We start from the raw sequence: 20,481 nt of genomic DNA, 5'->3' as shown, positions 1-20,481 counted from the left end.
TTAAAGAATAATTAAAACATAATACTAATAGCATACCCTTTTTTTTTTTATCCTTTGACTGATTTCTAAACATTAAAGATACCATTTGGTCCAATTACTTGATTGAAACAATGTTTTATTATTTATTTTATTAGCATAGAACCATATACAATATCAAACATGGAATTTACTATTGAATTCATTACACCAATATTATCTCAAGGCTGTGTGCATCAGATAAAGGTCTACTGGGAGGCTTCACCTGGCTATCAAAACTAGTTTGATGAAGGTTTAAATTTTCTGGAGTATAAGAGTAATTTTTCTGAAGCCTAAAAAATAATTTCAGACTGGTTTGTTAATACCTTCTATTTGATGAAACACTTAAACCGCTGACAAAAACTTTCCTTATTTGATTTTTTTTTTTTTCCTTGTAACCAAATTTTCAGATGATATGCCATACACAAATCTATGCTTAACACACAAGTAATTCTTTATTTGTCATCTTTAGTATATGTACTTTGAATATTTAGGATTTTCATGCAGCATTTGCACTACTTTGTGTGCCAAAACCCAGACAATAAACATCAGTATCCCCTTAGCAGAACCAAAGCAACACTGGCCAGTGAGTTAATTCATCAATCACCACACACCCAATAATGATAACACAGAAAACATCAACAGTGATTCAAGAGTTACAGTTACAACGTGTCAGAAAAAAAAACCCAAGTTTCATGTTGCACTCAAAAAGACAATCACAGCATTGAAGTTTCTGTAGCCTTTCATAGCAAAACAAAATGATTACCACACACTTACTGCAAAGACAGTTTATCTTTTTCCTTTGTTTTCACCTGAAATCACTTCAAGCTTTTGTTGTCGAGTTATTATTGTTTTATATATGATTTTTCTATTTAAACAAAAGGCATATCTTACTTCCACAGGAGGGTGGAACATACTACCACACCATGCTTAAATCATCAGGGGAACTGGGAAGAGTACTACTCTCTCTCTTCTTTTTTTTTTTTTAAACAATAACATTTCATTTTAGTACAGTTTCACCTGCCAGTGAAACTTTATTGTTGTCCAGCAGACAGTTGCAGCAGGTAAAACTTACAAGAAAGGGAATGGCTACATGCTGATTCAATGGCTGGGACACAGATTCCTCATGTTTCTACTTGTCATTTTGCTATGTCAGGGAACATCTTACTCCAAATGTTGAGTAAAGTTTTCTGGGAAAAGTCCTTTTGAGCACCAGCTCCAAATGTTAACCAGTCGCTTTCCTTGATCCCTGTGAGCCAGCCGGCATCCTGCAGCAACCACACAAAAACATCAGAACAATCCTGTTAAGATGTTGTTTTTCACGTTGGTGAAGAACTTTTTATTACATTTCTGTGTGACCAGCTATTATCACCTGATCTTCCGCTGAGGCAGTGGGAACCACCAAAACCACATCGCCTCTCTTCAGGTCAAGTTCATCTGAATTTGCAGCCTCAAAGTCATGCATGGTCTCCACCTGCAGGTATCCATCATAGTTTACAGACATTAGACTCCACATTTTAACAGTTCGTTAGAAAAGTCTTTTTCCTCCTCAATTTATAGCATAAAATCTTAGCTTTTACTAAGAAGCCTCACCTTGTAAAGGAAATCATCAGGAAGTCCAGACGCTCCCCCAGAAGGACTGATATGCTTGATGTTCTGGTTTTCAGTTGTCACCCCATTGTCACTGATTGCAGTGGGAGAGATGATGTCAGCATCTCGGTCATCATCTCCTTCATTACTTGAGGCAGGCTCAATCACAACAGAAGGGATTGGCATATTTTCCTGCAGAGGACATTCAGCATTTAGTGATCACATCTAAAAACCTTTCATTTCATATTTACAGCATCACAGCAGGTTACTGCTGCAGAGCATCTTGTGAAATGAAATGTCCCACTTCATTTCACAATATTTTTCTATGGCGGAAAGAGTTAGCTGATCTCAGCCCAGCAGGGCACTTTTACAGTTAATAAATTCAAAACAGAAGGCAGAGAGCCACAAACAAGCAGCAGCTGATTGTGCTGCATTAAAGACCTGCAGAGCATCTCAAAAGCAAACAACATTCTCGTGTAATGATTCTACAGGCTGTTACCGACTGCAAATGATTTGCTTTTAAGTATTAAAAACAATTCTTATATCTGAAATTATGTCAGTTTTTCAGTTTTGAGCCTTGGTTTAGACACATTCCTCCACTGAAAATGGGAAGTTGTGTAACAATTAATGCATTACTTTTGTTAAACCCGTTGAATGAAAGCTGAAAGTCTGCACTTCAATCAGATCTTATTGTCCGATCTAAAATCCACTGATGTTAGATTAAGGAACAATTTGTATGTTTGTAGAACAAGCTGATTATGGTAAATGGTAAATGGCTCAGTATTTATACAGCGCTTTTCTAGTCCCTAAAGACCCCAAAGCGCTTTACATATCCAGTCACCCACCCATTCACACACACATTCACACACTGGTGATGGCAAGCTACGTTGTAGCCACAGCCACCCTGGGCGCACTGACAGAGGCGAGGCTGCCGGACACTGGCGCCACCGGCCCCTCTGACCACCACCAGTAGGCAACGGGTGAAGTGTCTTGCCCAAGGACACAACGACCGAGACTGTCCGAGCCGGGGCTCGAACCGTATAGATCTCTCTCACACACACACACTCACACTCACATTGAGTTAAGTTTCATGATTTCTTGTGAATCTAAAGTGATGATGCTACACTCACCGATGGAGCCGCTTCACTGGGAGAAGTTTTGGCCTGTTCAGCAGGAGTAATCTGTTTACAGACAGAAATCATTTCCATTTGAGAACATTTGTGTGGCTTTTGAATGTTTGAACAAACATTTAATAATAACTTTTGCTCTTGTAAAATTAGAACTTTGACCTCCCTGTTCACATGTGAAAAAAGAGAGATGAAACCGTGACCACCACCCTGAATTCAGCATGTGTAAAATCACAGAAAAAAAAAAAAAAAAAAAGGATTTGTTTCAAAAATGACCAATGTAGGGGTCAAACCATTATTCTTCAAGGTCTCTGTTCAGAGAGCTGCATTCATTCTCATCATTTCATTTCAACACTTCATCCATCCTCTTCAGGGTTGTGGGGGGCTGGAGCCTATCCCAGCTGTCTTAGAGCGAGAGGCAGGGTACACCCTGCACAGGCCACCAGTCTGTCCCAGGGCTAACACACAGATGCAGACAACCACTGCACTCACATTCACACCTATGTTGTTCAATAATTGTTGCAGATAAAAAGTAAAAATGACAGTGAAAGCAAACAAACAGAAGAAGTGGAGTATCCTACCTCACTGACGTCTGCCTGTTCTGAGCCTGGAGATACCACTGTTGACTTTGGGAAAAGAAAATAGATTTTGCGTTGATGCATGCTCAATCATCCAGGTAGGAAATCAAAAAGTTGATTCTGTTCATCTGGACGCCGGTAGGAGAAACATTTTATCATCGTCCCCACTGGAAACACTACGTCCAGATGAACAGAGTCAACTTTTTGGGAAAAACAGTAGAATATAACGATTTAAACTCAGTGATACTAATTGAAAAGGCTTTTGTTTTTGTTTTGTTTTAAAAGCAGCAGTGTTTTATGAGATTGGGTTCATTTTGTGTTATAAAGTGGATGGGGTAGGGTAAAGATTGGGGTAAGGGTTTGTTGGCATGAAATGACAAGGGCAAAGGGTTAAAATCCTTACACAAAAGACATTTCATGTGCACTGGATACAGGCTGGAAACAGAAGAATGATTTCCACACTGATACATCTCCAGTGTGGAGTTCAATGATTTTCTTATTCAGTGATGATGATGATGATACGATGAGATGGAGGTCACAGTGATGATATTGATGAGATGATGATCAGGTTATCACAAAAGGCAGCATTTTTATAAGGTTATCCACTCACAGCAGGCTTTTCCTCCTTCGGGCTGTCTGAACGTGTGTCTGTATCGTCCTGACCAGCTGGAGCAGCTCCAGATTCTTCCACCTCACCAGCAGGGGGAGCTGGAGGTTCCTCCATCTCTGCTCCTGCAGTTGAAGATACAGGTTCCTCTCCAGCAAAAACAGGTGGGCACTCATCTTGCTCTCCTCCAGTAGTGAGAGATGGAGGTTTGTCTTCTGCTGCAGGCTCTCTTGAGCCAGCAGCTTGGGCCTCTGCAGCTTCCAGAGCTTCATTTGATTCACTGTTTCCTTCATTCTTTTGCAGAGAAAGATGGCATTCAACTAAAACAGTTCATGTCCCACTTCATTTTGCAATATTTAGTATGACATTCATTAAAAGCCGCAGAATTCATAATATGAGCTCCCAGCATTTAAACAGTTACTGTATATGATTACAACTTAAGCTTTAGGTCAGCCTAAGACTTTTCACTGGCAGAAATAAATACATCTCAGGACTGATATCAAATATTTGCATGATGTTAAAAAAAAAGTATGTAGTTAGCTATGTAGGTGATAAGTACATACATATGCAGCTCTGTGAAAAACTAAGTACACCCTTAATTAAGGAATTAGGAAGTTCCATAGCAGCCAGGTGCTGAAGCAAATGCACCAATTATGGTTGCTTATCTAGTGTGAGCAGCTCTGTAAGAGCAGATCTTCTGGAAATTTGCTGGTTTGCACCATTCTGGTGTGTGTTAACACAATGACACAATCTTCCCAGGCGTGGACATCACAGCAAATTTACCCCAACATCAGATCATAGGATGGCTGTGGTTCAGTGGGTTGTCTAGCAGTCTGGAGGTCAATGGAAGATTCCACGGCTATTTCAACCTTAATGTCAAAGTATCCCTGGGTAAGATACTGAATTTTCCTCCAATGCATCCATTAGAGTGTGAAAGTTTAACAGGGAATTTGGGCATTTAAAAAAAAAAAAAAAACACTTGAATGAATGTGTGTGTGAGTGGGTGATATTTCAGTTATCATTTGTCTCTCAGAAACCGTTCATAACTTCCCTTCAACTCATTCATGTCACCTAAAAGGTAAACCTGTTTCTCCATCACCTGTTCAGCTCTGATGATTCAGTAAGGACATCTCCTGGTTTCATCTTCATGTTTCCCTCTCACCACATATCCAAACCAACATCATGACCAGGAGCTTTTACAGCTGTGGCTCCAGCAAGCATCAGCTGATACTAGAAATTAATGTTAAATAAATTCTAACAACAGCTAATCAAGCTTAAACGTGCTGCTGTTGTTTAGCGCGACCTCCACTGGTTTCCTCTTTCTGGCGCAAAGTGAGCGATAAACAAACAAGAGAGAAAAGCCAATCAGCTGATCATTGATCAGTTTCATGATTGAAGTAGCAACAGGAGAGGGAGGGGGGAGAGAATGAGAGAAAAAGAAACAGCCACAGCGTAACGACAGAAAAACTCCAGCTTTGTGTCTTTTTCATTCTAGCTGAAGTCCGGGACAAACTGCGTTCCTTCTCAGGTCAATACGAAACGCGTAATATTTTCTCTGAATACGAGACGATTCCGTTTTTTACGGGACGGTTGGCAACTCTACTAACTAACCTTATGAACAAAATAAAGTTCACTATCAGTAACATCACAGCACCCATCCAGCTGTATAGAAACTCATGCTAGCTAGTACGCAGTACGAGTTATTGTACAGCTGATAAGGGAAGGTGCACCGTGGTCCTAAACACAACAGATTACCACACAAAGATCACTACTCTCCTCAGTGACAACAATACCTACGAAGCCTTAAAGCGAGACCCCACAAGCAGCTACAAAAAGAAAGTTATAGCTTGCCTTCAAGACCTTGAAAAGGACAAAATCATTGACCGCCTCACATATCACCGCCTTTACCCAGGGGATGCCATACCCTGCATTTATGGACTTCCTAAGATCCACAAAGAAGGTGTCCCACTCAGACCCATTGTCAGTAGCATAAACTCAGCCACTTACAACATCTCGAAACACCTTGCTACCATCCTAGCACCTCTTGTGGGGAACACCCCACATCACATCAAGAACTCCACCGACTTCACCGACAAGGTCCAGAAACTTACCCTGGATCCAGATGAAACCATGGTGTCCTTTGATGTAGTCTCTCTCTTCACTTGCATACCCACCACGGAGGCAGTGGAGACTGTCAGAAAACGACTACAAGAAGACAGCTCCTTGGAAGACAGGACCAACTTCACACCCGATCAGACCTGCACACTGTTAGACCTCTGCCTCACCACTACATATTTCAAATACAACCAGGGTTTCTACAGACAAAAACATGGCTGTGCCATGGGCTCCCCCGTGTCACCTATTGTAGCCAACCTTTACATGGAGGAAGTGGAAAGAAAGGCTCTTGGCTCTTTTAAAGGGAGAGTACCCAGCCACTGGCTCAGATATGTAGACGACACCTGGGTCAAAATCAAAACACAAGAAGTGGAATCCTTCACTGCGCACATTAACGCTGTGGATAAAAACATCAAGTTCACCAGGGAAGACACAAAGGATAACTGTTTGCCTTTCCTGGACTGCGCTGTGCACATTGAAGAGAATGGAAACCTCAACATTGAAGTTTACTGGAAGCCCACACACACAGACCAGTACCTCCTCTTTGACTCCCATCACCCTCTGGAACACAAACTTGGAGTAATCAGGACCCTACACCACCGGGCAGAGCATGTTCCCTCTAAGCCTGAAGGGAAAAAGAAGGAACGCACACATGTAAAGGAAGCACTTAAAACATGTGGTTATCCTAATTGGGCGTTTATAAAGTCAGCAAAGATGCACAGAAAAGAAGATCAGACACCAGCGAGAGAGGATCAGAAAGACAGACGCAACAACGTTGTCATCCCCTATGTAGCCGGTGTATCAGAGAAACTCAGGAGAGTTTTCTCCAAGCACAACATCCCAGTGTACTTCAGACCCAGCAACACACTCAGACACAAACTGTTTCACCCGAAAGACAAAACTCCAAAACACAAACTTAACAACGTGGTGTATGCTGTACAGTGCAGCGAGGAATGCCCAGACCTCTACATTGGAGAGACCAAACAGCCACTTCACAAGCGCATGGCACAACATAGAAGAGCCACCTCCACGGGACAAGACTCAGCAGTCCATCTGCATCTAAAGGTCAAAGGTCACTCTTTTGAGGATGCCAATGTTCACATTTTGGACAGAGAGGACAGATGGTTTGAAAGAGGAGTAAAAGAAGCCATTTACGTCCACTGTGAGCGACCACCTTTGAACAGAGGCGGTGGTTTACGACACCAACTGTCTGCCATCTATAATCCAGTTTTGAGATCCTTCCCAGACGCCTTAACGCCCACTCACATCCTGGGCCATCTGACCTCAGGAAATCACATGACAGGGTGGGGCTAGGTTTCACAATGAGTTCACCCGAAACCCTGGCTGATTGTGACCCACACCCGCTTTCACACCTTGACTCATGTGATTAGGTAGAGGATCATCAGGGGGTCCTTTGTCCCTCTTTGGGGGGATACTCCCACAGGGCTTAAATCTGGGACTCTCCACCATTGACCCTTAGAACTGAAGAAGCTTCTCGGATGAGAGGTGAAACGTCTTCAAGGAACTCAAAGAAGTCCAGATGCTTTTCTTTCCAAACTCCTTAGACTACGATGACCTGGATGACTGAGAACCTTCACAGACAGTACGAGTTATTGTAACTGACTGTAAAAAGTCAGCACAACGACAATAAACTACACCTAAACTTGGTTTATATCTGACCCAGATAGACTGCAGGTCATAACTTCTTACCTGAAGTTCAGTTCACCTGACACTCGGACCGGCGGCCGCCTCAGGTCTCTCCTCCTCCTGCCTCCCATTTCCCTCATCCACCTGCTGACCTCTGTGGAAGCTCCGCCATAACCACCACCAAACAACTGAGTTATTTTTACACATCAGCCAGCATAAAAAAAAAACCCATCGGCCCATAAAAACGAAAAATCACCATCGGGCATACCGGGCATTTGGCTTGTAAGCAAAAAGCCTGCAGTGGTCAGTTAAAGCACAAAAGCAGTATGCAACTACAAGTCCATTTATCATTTACTGTGGGAAACTCCAAAAAAAAAAAAACAAGCGCTCCATCTCAAACTCTTCAGTTTGCAGGTTAAAGCTTAAACTTCATGATTAATTAAATTCAGCATGACTAAAAAGAGCCTGAGCATGCAGGACTGCAGGGGAAAGCCTCTTCTGTGTAAAAAGAAAGCCTCCTGGAGCAGTGTCCTTCAGACAGACGAGACCAAAATGGAGATGTTTGTCCATAACGCACAAAATCAAACTCAGCATATCAGCAAAAACACCTGAGAGCAGCTGTCAGCAAGGTGGAGGAGGGACAATGATCTTAGTGCACCGTGAACTCTTCTCTAAGTGTTCTAGAGTCAGTGTGAAGCCGCCTGTCCCACAGCTGAAGCTCGGACCATCAGCAGCAGCACAAAGATCCAACAGAACGGCAGAAACAGGAAAGAATGGAGCAGCTGCGATGGTCCGGTCAGAGTCCAGAGCTCAACCTGAGTGAGATGCTGTGGTTGGACCTTCAGAAGGCTGTGCATGAGTGAGTGGACATAAACTCCTCCACAGTGATGGGACCGAGAAAGTCCCACAGAAAGCATCACAGCAGGTTAGGTTACTGCTGCTGAAAAATGAGGTGGATTCAGTTTTTCACAGAACTGTGAATGGCTGTGTAGATACATAGTTAGATGGAAGATGGGGGTTACACAAATGTTTATAAAACTCACCATCTTATCAAAATCTGCGAAAAATGATGGATCCTTAAGAGTGCATGTGTTTAATAAAAGAGAAAACAAGTCACAACTGACTGATTGAGAATTTCATCATTTTTAGCATTCACAAATAAAAGGGAAATATTTAAGAGACGGGATGTAGGATAAGATAAGATGCAATCAAAGTTCTGCAACTGCACCTTCAAGAATTATGGTCCCATGAGGCCACTTAAAGTGGCAGATCCATGATTTCAACAGAGTTATCATACAAAGAGAATTTCCCCCCTGTTAAAGTTGTCTCAGAATTCTTCTCTAACATGCTAAGGTTAGAATCTTTGGAGAAAGCAACCATCGCCAGATTTAACTCAAATGCAGGTTTAAGGAGCTACATTTGAAAAATTCAAATGTAGCAGGAGTGCTGTTGCTTTACTTTCAGTACATCTGCAGAACACTCATCAAACCTTGTTGTGACATAGAACAGAGACACTTGGAGAGGAGACTAACATTACTTGGACAATAAAGGCTTCTTGGCTTTGGGAAGTAAGCTGTTGGGTTCACCGTCTACTTTCAAAGTCACTAGTCTCTGGCAGTGATTTCTGAACTCTGCATTGACCCCTTCCTGCTTGTAATCTTTTATGTTGTTCTACTCCAAGTCTGAAAATTGTTTGTAGAAACAAGAGAAAATAGTAAAATGACAATGAATTAGAGCGAATCATTGGTGAAACCCAAACTTTCAGTTGACTTAGTAAGAATGATCTTCTACCAAAACCCAAACACTAATCACAACAACTCGATTCATTTCAGTGTTTTGGATCCAAATACTTTAAGCTTAGAATAAAATTACCTGTGAAAATCCATTAAACGGATTGGCCACCTAAATTGAATTCCAGAGATATATGTTAGTATTAATAATATTAGAAGCCTTCAAGTAAGACCAATCTAATAAAGAGATGGACTAGATTTGAAATGGGTGTAAGCATGGAATGAACAAGCAGAGGATATTAAGAGATGGAGGCAGGCAAAAGGAGAGGCAGGAGGAGCTCAGGCTCAGGTCCAGGTTTTAGGACTTTCACTGTTTCTCAGTCTCTGGGAGGGTGGTAGACAAGAAAGGTCTGTTTGAAATTTGTTTCTATTCTTTTCTAATCTACCATTCAACTACAGAAGGAAGGGAGTCAAGTACCTCTTCCTTTTCTGTATCTAGCTCTTGGTACAACTTTCCAAATCTCCGGTTTGCCGCCTCATCTTCGGACATGTCTGAATTTTCTGGTTCTTTGTGAATTCTGGGATTGTTTACTTCTTTATTTCCTGCTGCTGCTGTTCCACAGATGGATGCAGAATTTTTGCTGCCACTACCTTCCTGCCAGGAGGTAGTGCTGGAAGCGGGAGCCCCGGTCCCTGAAGAGATGGCTGGGAAACTGTTGGCAAAATCCCACCCACTCTTTCTATCCCCAGTTAACACAACCTCAGCTTTCTTTGAAGTCTCAGCAAATGGATCAAATTCAAAACCACCCCTTTTGTCTCCACAATGTGATTGTGCAAAAGGATCAGAATCAAATGCACTTCCTCCCTGAGTTTCTGCAAAAGGATCAGAATCAAATGCACCTCCTCCCTGAGTTTCTGCAAAAGGATCAGAATCAAACGCACCTCCTCCCCGAGTTTCTGCAAAAGGATCAAAATCAAACGCACCTCCTCCCCGAGTTTCTGCAAAAGGATCAGAATCAAACGCACCTCCTCCCTGAGTTTCTACAATAAGATCAGAATCAAATGCACCTCCTCCCTCTTTTTCTGCAAAAGGATCGGAATCAAACGCACCTCCTCCCTTTGTGTCTGCAATAAGATCTGAATCAAACACACCTCCTCCCTGTGTTTCTGGAAAAGGATTGCAATCAAAGGCACCTCCTCCCTGTGTTTCTGCAAAAGGATCAGAATCAAACGCACCTCCTCCCTGTGTTTCTGCAAAAGGATCTGAATCAAACGCACTTCCTCCCTGTGTTTCTGCAAAAGGATCAGAATCAAACGCACCTCCTCCCTGTGTTTCTGCAATAAGATCAGAATCAAACGCACCTCCTCCCTGTGTTTCTGCAAAAGGATCAGAATCAAACGCACCTCCTCCCTGTGTTTCTGCAATAAGATCTGAATCAAACGCACCTCCCTGTGTTTCAGAGAAATAAACTCTTTCATCTGTTTCTCCTTCAGTTTCACAGTGATCAAGATAAACATCTGGTCTCTCTGGCACTTCAAATGAATTATTTCTGTTTCTTTTGGCTGCAATACTAGAACAATCTGAAACTTCTTCTCTTGTTTGAGGACAATCTCCTGGGACAGCTCCACCTGCCTGAACCTTCTGGCTCTTCTCTTGGGTTCGATCATCATATGAAAGCTCATCATCAGCACTTGCCCAGCCTCCTCCCTGACCACCATCACCCCACTCCTCAGCAGTCTCATACTCAGATCCTGACCCTTCAGGAGACCTGGACAATTTGTCTCCTCTGTCCTCTGCAATTTCCTCAATTTTTTCACCGTACTCATTGGTGAATATAAGTCCCGGGGTAGACTTCCTGCGATCTTCCTTCCTTAATTCATCTGCCCCTGAATCTGCCTGCCCTGTACTATCATCCTCTCCACAGCATAGGGAGGAATGAAGGTTGGAGTTAGGTTGAGATTCCCAGCTGCTAACCTCATCTTCAGCTGGTGCGATTTCACTGTCCCCGGTGATTGCTGTTGATTCTCCACCTGGCTGAATCCCTTCTCCCTGGGGCCAGCCCCGAGTCTCACCCTGCGCCCCTTCTTGTGCCCCTTCCTGCCCCACAGTCGGACCCCCAAGGATAGCAGGTTCCTCAGCTCCTGAAGAATCTTCTCCATTGGCTGACACTGAACCAAAATCAGCAGACCAGTCAGCGACAAAGCCGGTATCTGCAGCCTGCTTGGAAAGGTAACGAATGATGAATTAAAGTTTGCCCCTCCCCACTCTAACCTCAGTATAAGGTTGTGCAACACAACATGTTATCAGGCAGACATGTGGTTTCATGGAAGGAAATGAGAATACAGTGTCATCTGCACAAAGATGACCAGTCACAGCTGATCAAACTGTTTCAGTTTTCTGATTGAAGCACCTGCACTTCTTCAATGTAACTTCAAGGTAAAGTTTTAAAATAAACAATCAAAGAAAAAACCCCCACTAGAGTAGAAACCTTCTAGTGCACTGTTGGACTTTTGGGGGGCATTTTGCTTTCATTTGACTGCAGTCTATAGAATCAGTCAGGTCCTTGAAGAAGCAACGTGTACAACTCAGCAGTCATCTTAGATGTAAAGTAAATTATTTTTTTAATGAATGCAGATATAGCCATAACTTTAATTTCAATGGGACTCTGACCCATAGTCCCATTAGACTTTAGCTGCTGCATTTTTATTCTAGTGCCTTGCACTTGACCATTTTAACAGGGTTTGCACATTGAAATATACAGGGTGGGCCATTTATATGGATACACCGTAATAACATGGGAATGGTTGGTGATATTAAAGTCCTGTTTGTGGCACATTAGTATATGTGAGGGGGCAAACTCCTCAAGATGGGTGGTGACCATGGTGGGCATTTAGAAGTCGGCCATCTTGGATACAACTTTTGTTTTCAATAGGAAGAGGGCCATGTGACACATCAAACCTATTGGTAATGTCACACGAAAAAAACAATGGTGTGCTTGGTTTCAACGTAACTTTATTCTTTCATGAGTTATTTACAAGTTTCTCTTTGTTCACAGCCATTGACATGTCGAAGAGGTTAACACGTGAGGAGCGGATCGAAATTGTGTTGATATCTGGTGAACGCAGTAACCGTGTCATTGCAGCAGATTTCAATGCAAGACACCCTACGAGACCACCCATCTCCCATGCTACAGTTAGCAAACTGCTTGCTAAGTTTCGTGAAACTGGTTCAGTGTTGGATTTGCCAAAATGTGGACGCAAGAAAACTGTCACTAACGAAGAAACATCAGTGGCTGTCTTAGCTTCATTCAGCAAGAGCCCACAGCGTAGCACTCGCCGCATGTCACTGGAGAGTGGCATTAGTCGAACATCCCTTCGGCGGATATTAGCTACTCACAAATGGCACCCTTACAAACTCCAGCTACTGCAGCATCTCAACGAGGATGACCCAGATCGGCGCACAGAATTTGCAGAATGGGCAAAACAAAAATTGGAACAGGACTCTCAGTTCACGCAGAAGATTTTGTTCAGTGATGAGGCAAACTTTTATGTGAATGGTGAAGTTAACTAACAAAACCATCGCTATTGGTCTGACACTAACCCACATTGGATGGATCCCTCCAAGACTGTTGGAACAACAAAAGTGATGGTTTGGTGTGGTATATGGTACAACGATAGTGGGTCCATTCTTCATCAATGGAAACCTCAAGACCACTGGATATTTGAAATTGCTACATGATGATGTGTTTCCCTCTTTATGCACTGAAGCTGGCACGTTCCTGAGTTTTTCCAGCAAGATGGTGCACCACCACATTATGGGTGCCAGGTCCGAGCATTTATGGATGAACAGTTTCCTGGAAAGTGGATTGGTCATCGTGGGCCAGTTGAATGGCCCCCAAGGTCTCCCGATCTGACCCCCTTAGACTTTTATCTTTGGGGTCATCTGAAGGCAATTGCCTATGGTGTGAAGATACGAGATGTGCAGCACCTGAAACTTCGGATACTGGATGCCTGTGCTGGCATTTCTCCTGCGGTGTTGCTATCAGTGTGTGAAGAGTGGGAGAAGAGGGTTGCATTGACAATCCAACACAATGGGCAGCACATTGAACACATTTTATAAGTGGTCTGAAACTTGTAAATAACTCATGAAAGAATAAAGTTAGGTTGAAACCAAGCACACCATTGTTTTTCTTGTGACATTACCAATAATTTTGATGTGTCACATGGCCCTCTTCCTATTGAAAAAACAAAAGTTGTATCCAAGATGGCCGACTTCTAAATGGCCTCCATGGTCACCACCCATCTTGAGGAGTTTGCCCCCTCACATATACTGATGTGCCACAAACAGGACTCACCAACTATTCCCATTTTATTACGGTGTATCCATATAAATGGCCCACCCTGTATATTACACTGAGTAAATTAGATTTTGTGTGTGTTTAGTTAGTCCTTATTTAGTTTTTGCCATCAGTCTGACTGTAGTAGGGAAGAAGCTGTAGTGATCAGCCCGTCCACTCTCCTGCATCTCGAGCTGCATGTTGATTGTTTTGGTCTGAGGACGTGTGACCTGGATGATAACTGTCTCTGATGATGTTTTGGGCTCTTTTCTTGCAGTGTTGTGTGTATGTTGAGTCAATTGATGGAGGATTAGCTCTTATAATTCTCTCTGTAGCCTTTATGACTCTCTTGAGAGCCTTCTAAGCCTGAGTGGTGTTTTTCATAACAGACAATGGCGCTCGTAGTGATGACGCTCTTCACCAGTCCTCTGTAGGCTTTAGTGATGAGGCAGCCGGTGCTTTCCTAAACACCCTGATGAAATAAAGCCACTGCTTGGCCCTTTGTCACTGTGGCATTTACAATCCACCTCAGGGGTCCATGACATGTGAATGCCAAGGAATGTGTGGCTATAAGCTCTTTTCACCTCAGTGACATTGATATGGAGAGGCAGGCCGTGTTTCCTGAAGTCTAGGAGATAGATGTGTGTTATTCAAGTTTTTATTCAGAAAATATAAGCATTACAATTGAATTGAATACCATAATTATCATTAGGGTAACAAAACAGAGAAGGAAAGAGGAAAACAAAACTAATAAACCAGTGGAGAATAGTGACTAGCATTTTAGTCACGAGATAAGAAAATTATCTGTTTATTTTAATAATTTTATTTATTTATTAAAATTCTAATCTTAGAGGATCTGGTGTAGTGAGTTCAGGGTTTCCAGAGGAGTGTGATTTTTTCCAACTCCTGTCTCAAAATAAGAGTCAGCTTCTCACATCACATAAATATTGTAAATCACATCAACCCAGACTTCAGTTGAAGGGGAGATTTAATTAGCTACTTCCTGTTGAGTGCTTTCTTACCGGCTACTAACAAATACTTCTTATCACCCTCCAAAGTTGTAAATTTGGAAACTAAGTATAGGGTATCAAACGATAACAGAATTGTTACTTTAAATGTTTTTTCTAATGTCTTGTGTATGTGTTTATCTGTGGGCCAGACCAGAAAATATGGAAGTGGTTTCTATGCTTTTCACCACAGGATCTCCAGCAAGTTAGTTCCCTGTGGAGAAACCTACGTTGCACTGCAGTTCTGAAAAATCTCACCAAGTTCTCCCATCCATCATTATACTACTAGTACTACTACACATGTAAACACTATAAGATTACAGCTTCCGAGAACCTATGCTGTGTTTTGGTGTATAAGTGGTTAATATATTTCTTGTACTAAACTAAACAGGGGGTAAGACAACCAGCCTTGGGGAAATCTCCCATAAGTTTTGGTCTTGATAAATGCTCAATCATGTCACATCTCATATGTCAGGAAAGCCCAGAAAATGTATTCTGTTCATCTGGACACTGTATTTTGGAACGATGCATCCAGATGTACAAAATAAATTTTGTGGGGCTTCCTGAATTTCTATTCAGGAGTCTAATTGCTCCATCTCCTCTTTTGATAATGTTTTTGTTAAACTGTGGAAATTGTAAATATGTGGCAACAGCTCCTCAGTGATAACACGATTGACTAAAATGATGATTTACATTTCCAAAGAAAGAAAAACTGACCCAGAAAGATCCATTTGTTGACCAGCGTTGACTTTGTGCAGACTATACTGGATTAACAAGACCATCTGATGGAGTGAATAACTTTATTAATAAATGATGTATTACAGAGTGAACTATGTGAGTTTACTTACAGGTTGAGCAGCTTGAGTATTCGCCTTAAAAAGGGGATAAAACTGAATTTACCACTGCAATCTGGATTTATGGATTTACTTGATCGTTTTCTCGATCAAGTAAAAAATTGGGTTAGGGTTAGTTACTCACCGACCACATGTCCCATGGTACAGCAGTCTGAAAGGAGCAAAAATATTGAATAACTAACACAGTTTGTGAGGTACTGGCAGGAAGAAAGGAACAATGTTTGGACTGTTTGATTTGTCAAATATATTAGAGTTTAAGGAAATCCATATGAAACCGTTCATCTTCAGAAGTAATTTTTACTACAACAAGAAGAAATATAAAAATCTAATCTGAGAATTAAGGACTGAAGAGCTACTAACAGGTGTGTCAGCAGCTGAAACACCACCTGTCTTCTAGTCTGTTAGCTGATAGCAGGTGAATTATTTATCAGTTTGCTTCCCATTGTCATCATTACAGTAAGTGAAGACTCAGCTCTCAGTCCCTCCTGCCGAGATGTCAGAAATAAGACCTGTGCACTGCTATGGTTTTCAGGTGTATGTGTGGATGCTTTCAGGTAAAAGGAACCTGTGGTATTGGTGAAACACTTTCATCTGGTTGAAAAGCATCAAAGTCCAGATCAAGAAGAGACTCGCCGGGCCGTTCATTGGGCTGCGGATGACAGTGTAAAAACAAGTAAGCAAGTCTGTAACCCACACGACATCTGCCATCGTTATTCACACGACTTGTACCTGTGATGGCGAAGGAGCAGGCAAAAATTCTCCACCAAAGAGGTCGATGATCTGTTCCTCTGCCACCTCCTTGGTTGGTGTGACCTTTGGTGGAGGAGGCACCGGTGGCCCCTTTTTAAGCTACAATGAACACAGCGAGCTGTTAACAATCATCTCAGAGTGAATTTAATCAGGCAGCACCTTTTTCCTTTTGTGAAAAAATAAATAAATAAAAACATGCTGCCAAAGACAGACACCTTCTGACAAACTGTTTCAATGTCTGCACCAGCATTATGTGTCTAATCACTGCCACTGGATATAAAACACAAGAATCCCACAGAAAATGGATAGAGACTGAAGCACTAAACCAGGGGTCCCCAATCCCAGTCCACAAGGACCGGTGTCCCTGCAAGTTTTAGATCCCAACCCGAGTCAACACACCTGAATCAAACGATTAGTTCATTACCAGGCTTCTGGAGAACTTCAAGACATGTTGAGGTGGTCATGTAAATCAGCTGATACGTCTAAAACCTGCAGGACAGCAGCCTTAGAGGCCTGGAGTTCCCCACCCCTCATTTAAAAGGACTAACAGGCCACAGGAGGCGCTCCCACTGTCCTCCACAATAACATGTTTACTTTTCAGCTAAATTGTAAAAGTATGAAGCCAAATTTGCTTCAATAGATGATTAATACTTATTTTAATTTGGACACTGTTTTTGAATTCGTTCATAGATTAGACAGTGATAGCTGCTACGTGCGTACAGATCACATGGAGTTTATGTCTGAGATCTGCGACCTTTATCACACAAGTACAAAATAAACCAGTCTGAAGAAAACGTTCGACTGTTCTGATGGCAGACGGCAGATTCTACAACACTGGTTCCTGTGACATCTTCAGAACTGTTGTGCTTTCCAGGAATTGGAGACGCACTCTACCATTTGCCTCGGCCCTGTTGGAAAGCACAATGAGGTGACGTGAAAGAGACCTGAGAAGGGCTCAGTCTGGTGTTTAGAAAGTTTGCCTGGTCCAACACTGATTAAACATTTGATGGCAGACGTTGCTGATGTGGCTCTGCTGTGCAGAAACAACATCATCCTCAACATCATCCTCATCATCATCAAGATTAACTCGCATACTTCACTCAGTTCTTAGTGTGATGTTTCATGCAGGTCATAAATGTTTTCCACATCATGTTCTCCTCCTGCTGCAGAGATGCTCCATTGGGACTCCTTTATTCAGGATTTCTGTGGCTGAAGTCAGCTTAATTCATGGTCATGTTAACAAATCCAAACTGAACTGTGCTGAAGCTGAAACTCATTGTGGTCATTGTACCGTATTTTCACGACTATAAGGCGCACTTAAAAGTCTTAGATTTTCTTCAAAAAGTACGGCGCGCCCTATAGTGCAGTGCGCCCTGTGTGTTGTAATGAGGACGTAGTAGAGAACACCATGAGAACGCTAAAGGGTGAAGTGTGGGCGTTGACTTTATCGCACATACCTGTATAAAAGAACAGGTATGTGCAATATGCAGGACATCGTTGTTTTAACAACCCTGAAAATGGCAAAGAGACACGCTTACGAAGCACAGTTTAAACTGAAGGCCATCAGCTACGCGGAGGAACATGGAAATCGAGCAGCGGCGAGAGAATTTAAGATTAACGAATCGATGGTTCGCAAATGGAGGAAGCTAGAAAACAAGCTGCGTCAGGTCAAGAAAACGCAGCTGAGTTTCCGCGGACATAAGGCGAGGTGGCCCGAATGGAGGAAAGACTCGGCGGTGGATCATCGAGCAAAGAACGAGCGGGAGAAGCGTTTCGACGGTCACCATTCGGCTAAAAGCAGTTTCACTAGCTGAAGAGATGAACATTGAACATTTCAAGGAGGCCCGTCTTGGTGCTTTCGTTTTATGAAACGGTGCCATTTTTCCATCCGGACCAGGACTACGGTAGCGCAGCAACTTCCATCGGATTATAAGGAAAAGCTGGCCATCTTCCGCTCCTACTGCAGCAAACACATCGGTGACAAAAACATCCAGCCCAGCCACATCACAAACATGGACGAGGTCCCGCTCACTTTTGACATCCCGGTGAGCCACACTGTGGAGAAGAAGGGGACCACCACGGTAGCGATACGCACAACGGGGTATGAAAAGTCTTCTTTTACTGTTGTGCTTGGCTGCCATGCTAATGGACAGAAACTGCCGCCTATGGTGATTTTTAAGCGAAAGACTTTGCCTAAGGAGAAGTTTCCAGCAGGAATCATCATTAAGGCAAATGAAAAGGGCTGGATGGATGAGGAAATGATGAAAGAGTGGCTGAGGGAGGTGTATGTAAGGAGACCAGGTGGTTTTTTCCACGCATCACCATCGCTCTTAATCTGTGACTCTATGCGTGCCCATCTCACAGCCGATGTGAAAAAACTAGTGAAACAAATGAACTGTGAGCTTGCTGTCATTCCGGGAGGCCTGACAAAGGAACTCCAACCGCTGGACATCGGTGTGAACCGCCCGTTCAAAGTAAGGCTGCGAGCGGCGTGGGAGCGATGGATGACGGATGGAGACCACAGTTTCACCAAGAGTGGAAGGCAGCGCCGGGCGAGTTACGCCACAATTTGCCAATGGATTGTAGATGCTTGGGCTAACATGTCTGCTGGCACAGTTGTTCGAGCTTTCGCAAAAGCCGGCATCATCTCCGAGGAGCCGCACGGCACGGAAAGTGACTCTGACAGTGAAGAAAGTGAACCTGGAATGTTTGATGGAGATTTAGCGCAGCTGTTCAATTCAGACACAGAGGATGAGGACTTCGATGGGTTTGATTGATGATAAAAATGTGAGTACCAAACTCAGTTTTGCTCCTGCTTTATTTTTAAATACGCACACTTGTATGCTTGTGTGTTGTTGATGATGACGATTACTGGTAATAAAAATGTGAGTACCAAACTCAGTTTTGCTCCTGCTTTATTTTTAAATATGCACACTTGTATGCTTGTGTGTTGTTGATGATGACGATTACCGGTAATAGAAATGTGAGTACAGTACCAAACTCAAGTTTGCTCCCGCTTTATTTTTAAATACGCATACGGTACTTGTATGCGCCCTATAATCCAGTGCGCCTTATGTGTGTGTTAAATACAGTAATGGCACACATAACTGAGACTGCGCCTTTTAGTACGGTGCGTCTTATGGTCGTGAAAATACGGTAGTCAAACTCATAAATGTGGATTTAGAGATATTTTAAATGTGGCTTCAGACAGGTACCAATGAACACTTCTACGATCTGAGCTGCTGCCAGTCATGGTGATGGTTTATACTCATGAGCAATCCAATTCCTCTGCTAAAGGGGGAAATAAAGCAAGCCCTGGAGCTTCTGCACTGAGTGTTTGGAGATTTCAGACAGCTCAGATTTTGGCTGCAGACACTTCAGGATCAGTGGTTTAAAACCATTTCACCAGAGGCTCGGTGTCACAACTTTGTTTCCATTTCCTCTGCTTTCTGTGCCAGTCTTCCTGGACGAGTTTACTCTAGCTGTGCTTCTCTTAACTCCTGTTTTGAGGCTCGCTGTTATGATTTCACTTCCTTCTTTGTTCTTTTCCTGCTGTCAGGATTGTCTGAGCCCACCTGGCTTTATGAGCCCCTTTTGTTAGTTTCACCTTTCAGCCTGTTTAGATTTAACTGTTTGGGATTTTCAGTTAGTTCTGCACCCATCCCCTGGGTGAGTGGTAGGGCAGGTCACCTACTAACCCGAATGTAACAGTTGTTGAAATGTTAGTATTTGACCACTAGGCGGAGCTCTTGTAATGATAATGTAATTAACGCATTTTATTTTGTATGTTTTATTTTTATGTTGAGCATGTTAACATTTTCCTATTTGCATACCAGATTGGTGTACTTTCCATGTAATTTGATACATGGAAAATAATCAGTTAATTCTGTAAGTTGAAGGTAAGGGCAGAGGTCACTTCCTGTTTTAGGAAGTAAGGCAAGGCAAGGCAATTTTATTTGTATAGCACACTTTCAGCACAAGGTAATTCAAGGTGCTTTACATGATTAAAAGAAAACAAAACATAAAACAACGACACTATAAAAGTAAAATACAAGAAAACATTTACAAGAAAGCATTTACAATAAAACAATAATCAAGACAATAATTTATATGAAAATTAAAAC

General features: G+C 42.5%; 1 protein-coding gene across 1 annotated transcript in view; it reads right to left on the bottom strand.

The window, feature by feature from the left end:
* Positions 1-1,000: 1,000 nt before the first annotated feature.
* LOC116327375 (amphiphysin) overlaps positions 1,001-20,481 on the bottom strand; it is a 32,078-nt gene continuing 12,597 nt past the window's right edge. Inside the window, 13 exon segments of the mRNA XM_039607805.1 lie at positions 1,001-1,223; positions 1,226-1,283; positions 1,388-1,489; positions 1,609-1,797; positions 2,736-2,786; positions 3,314-3,358; positions 3,921-4,211; positions 8,723-8,755; positions 9,888-11,627; positions 15,602-15,625; positions 15,732-15,758; positions 16,173-16,256; positions 16,337-16,456. Of these exon segments, the coding sequence (XP_039463739.1) occupies positions 1,180-1,223; positions 1,226-1,283; positions 1,388-1,489; positions 1,609-1,797; positions 2,736-2,786; positions 3,314-3,358; positions 3,921-4,211; positions 8,723-8,755; positions 9,888-11,627; positions 15,602-15,625; positions 15,732-15,758; positions 16,173-16,256; positions 16,337-16,456 (2,808 nt within the window). The 3' untranslated portion in view covers positions 1,001-1,179.

This window comes from Oreochromis aureus, unplaced genomic scaffold, assembly GCF_013358895.1.
Source record: "Oreochromis aureus strain Israel breed Guangdong unplaced genomic scaffold, ZZ_aureus HiC_scaffold_47, whole genome shotgun sequence".
Classification (NCBI taxonomy): Eukaryota; Metazoa; Chordata; class Actinopteri; order Cichliformes; family Cichlidae; genus Oreochromis; species Oreochromis aureus.
The sequence above is the reverse complement of the archived record's forward strand: the minus strand, read 5'-3'. Positions and strand labels throughout refer to the sequence as shown.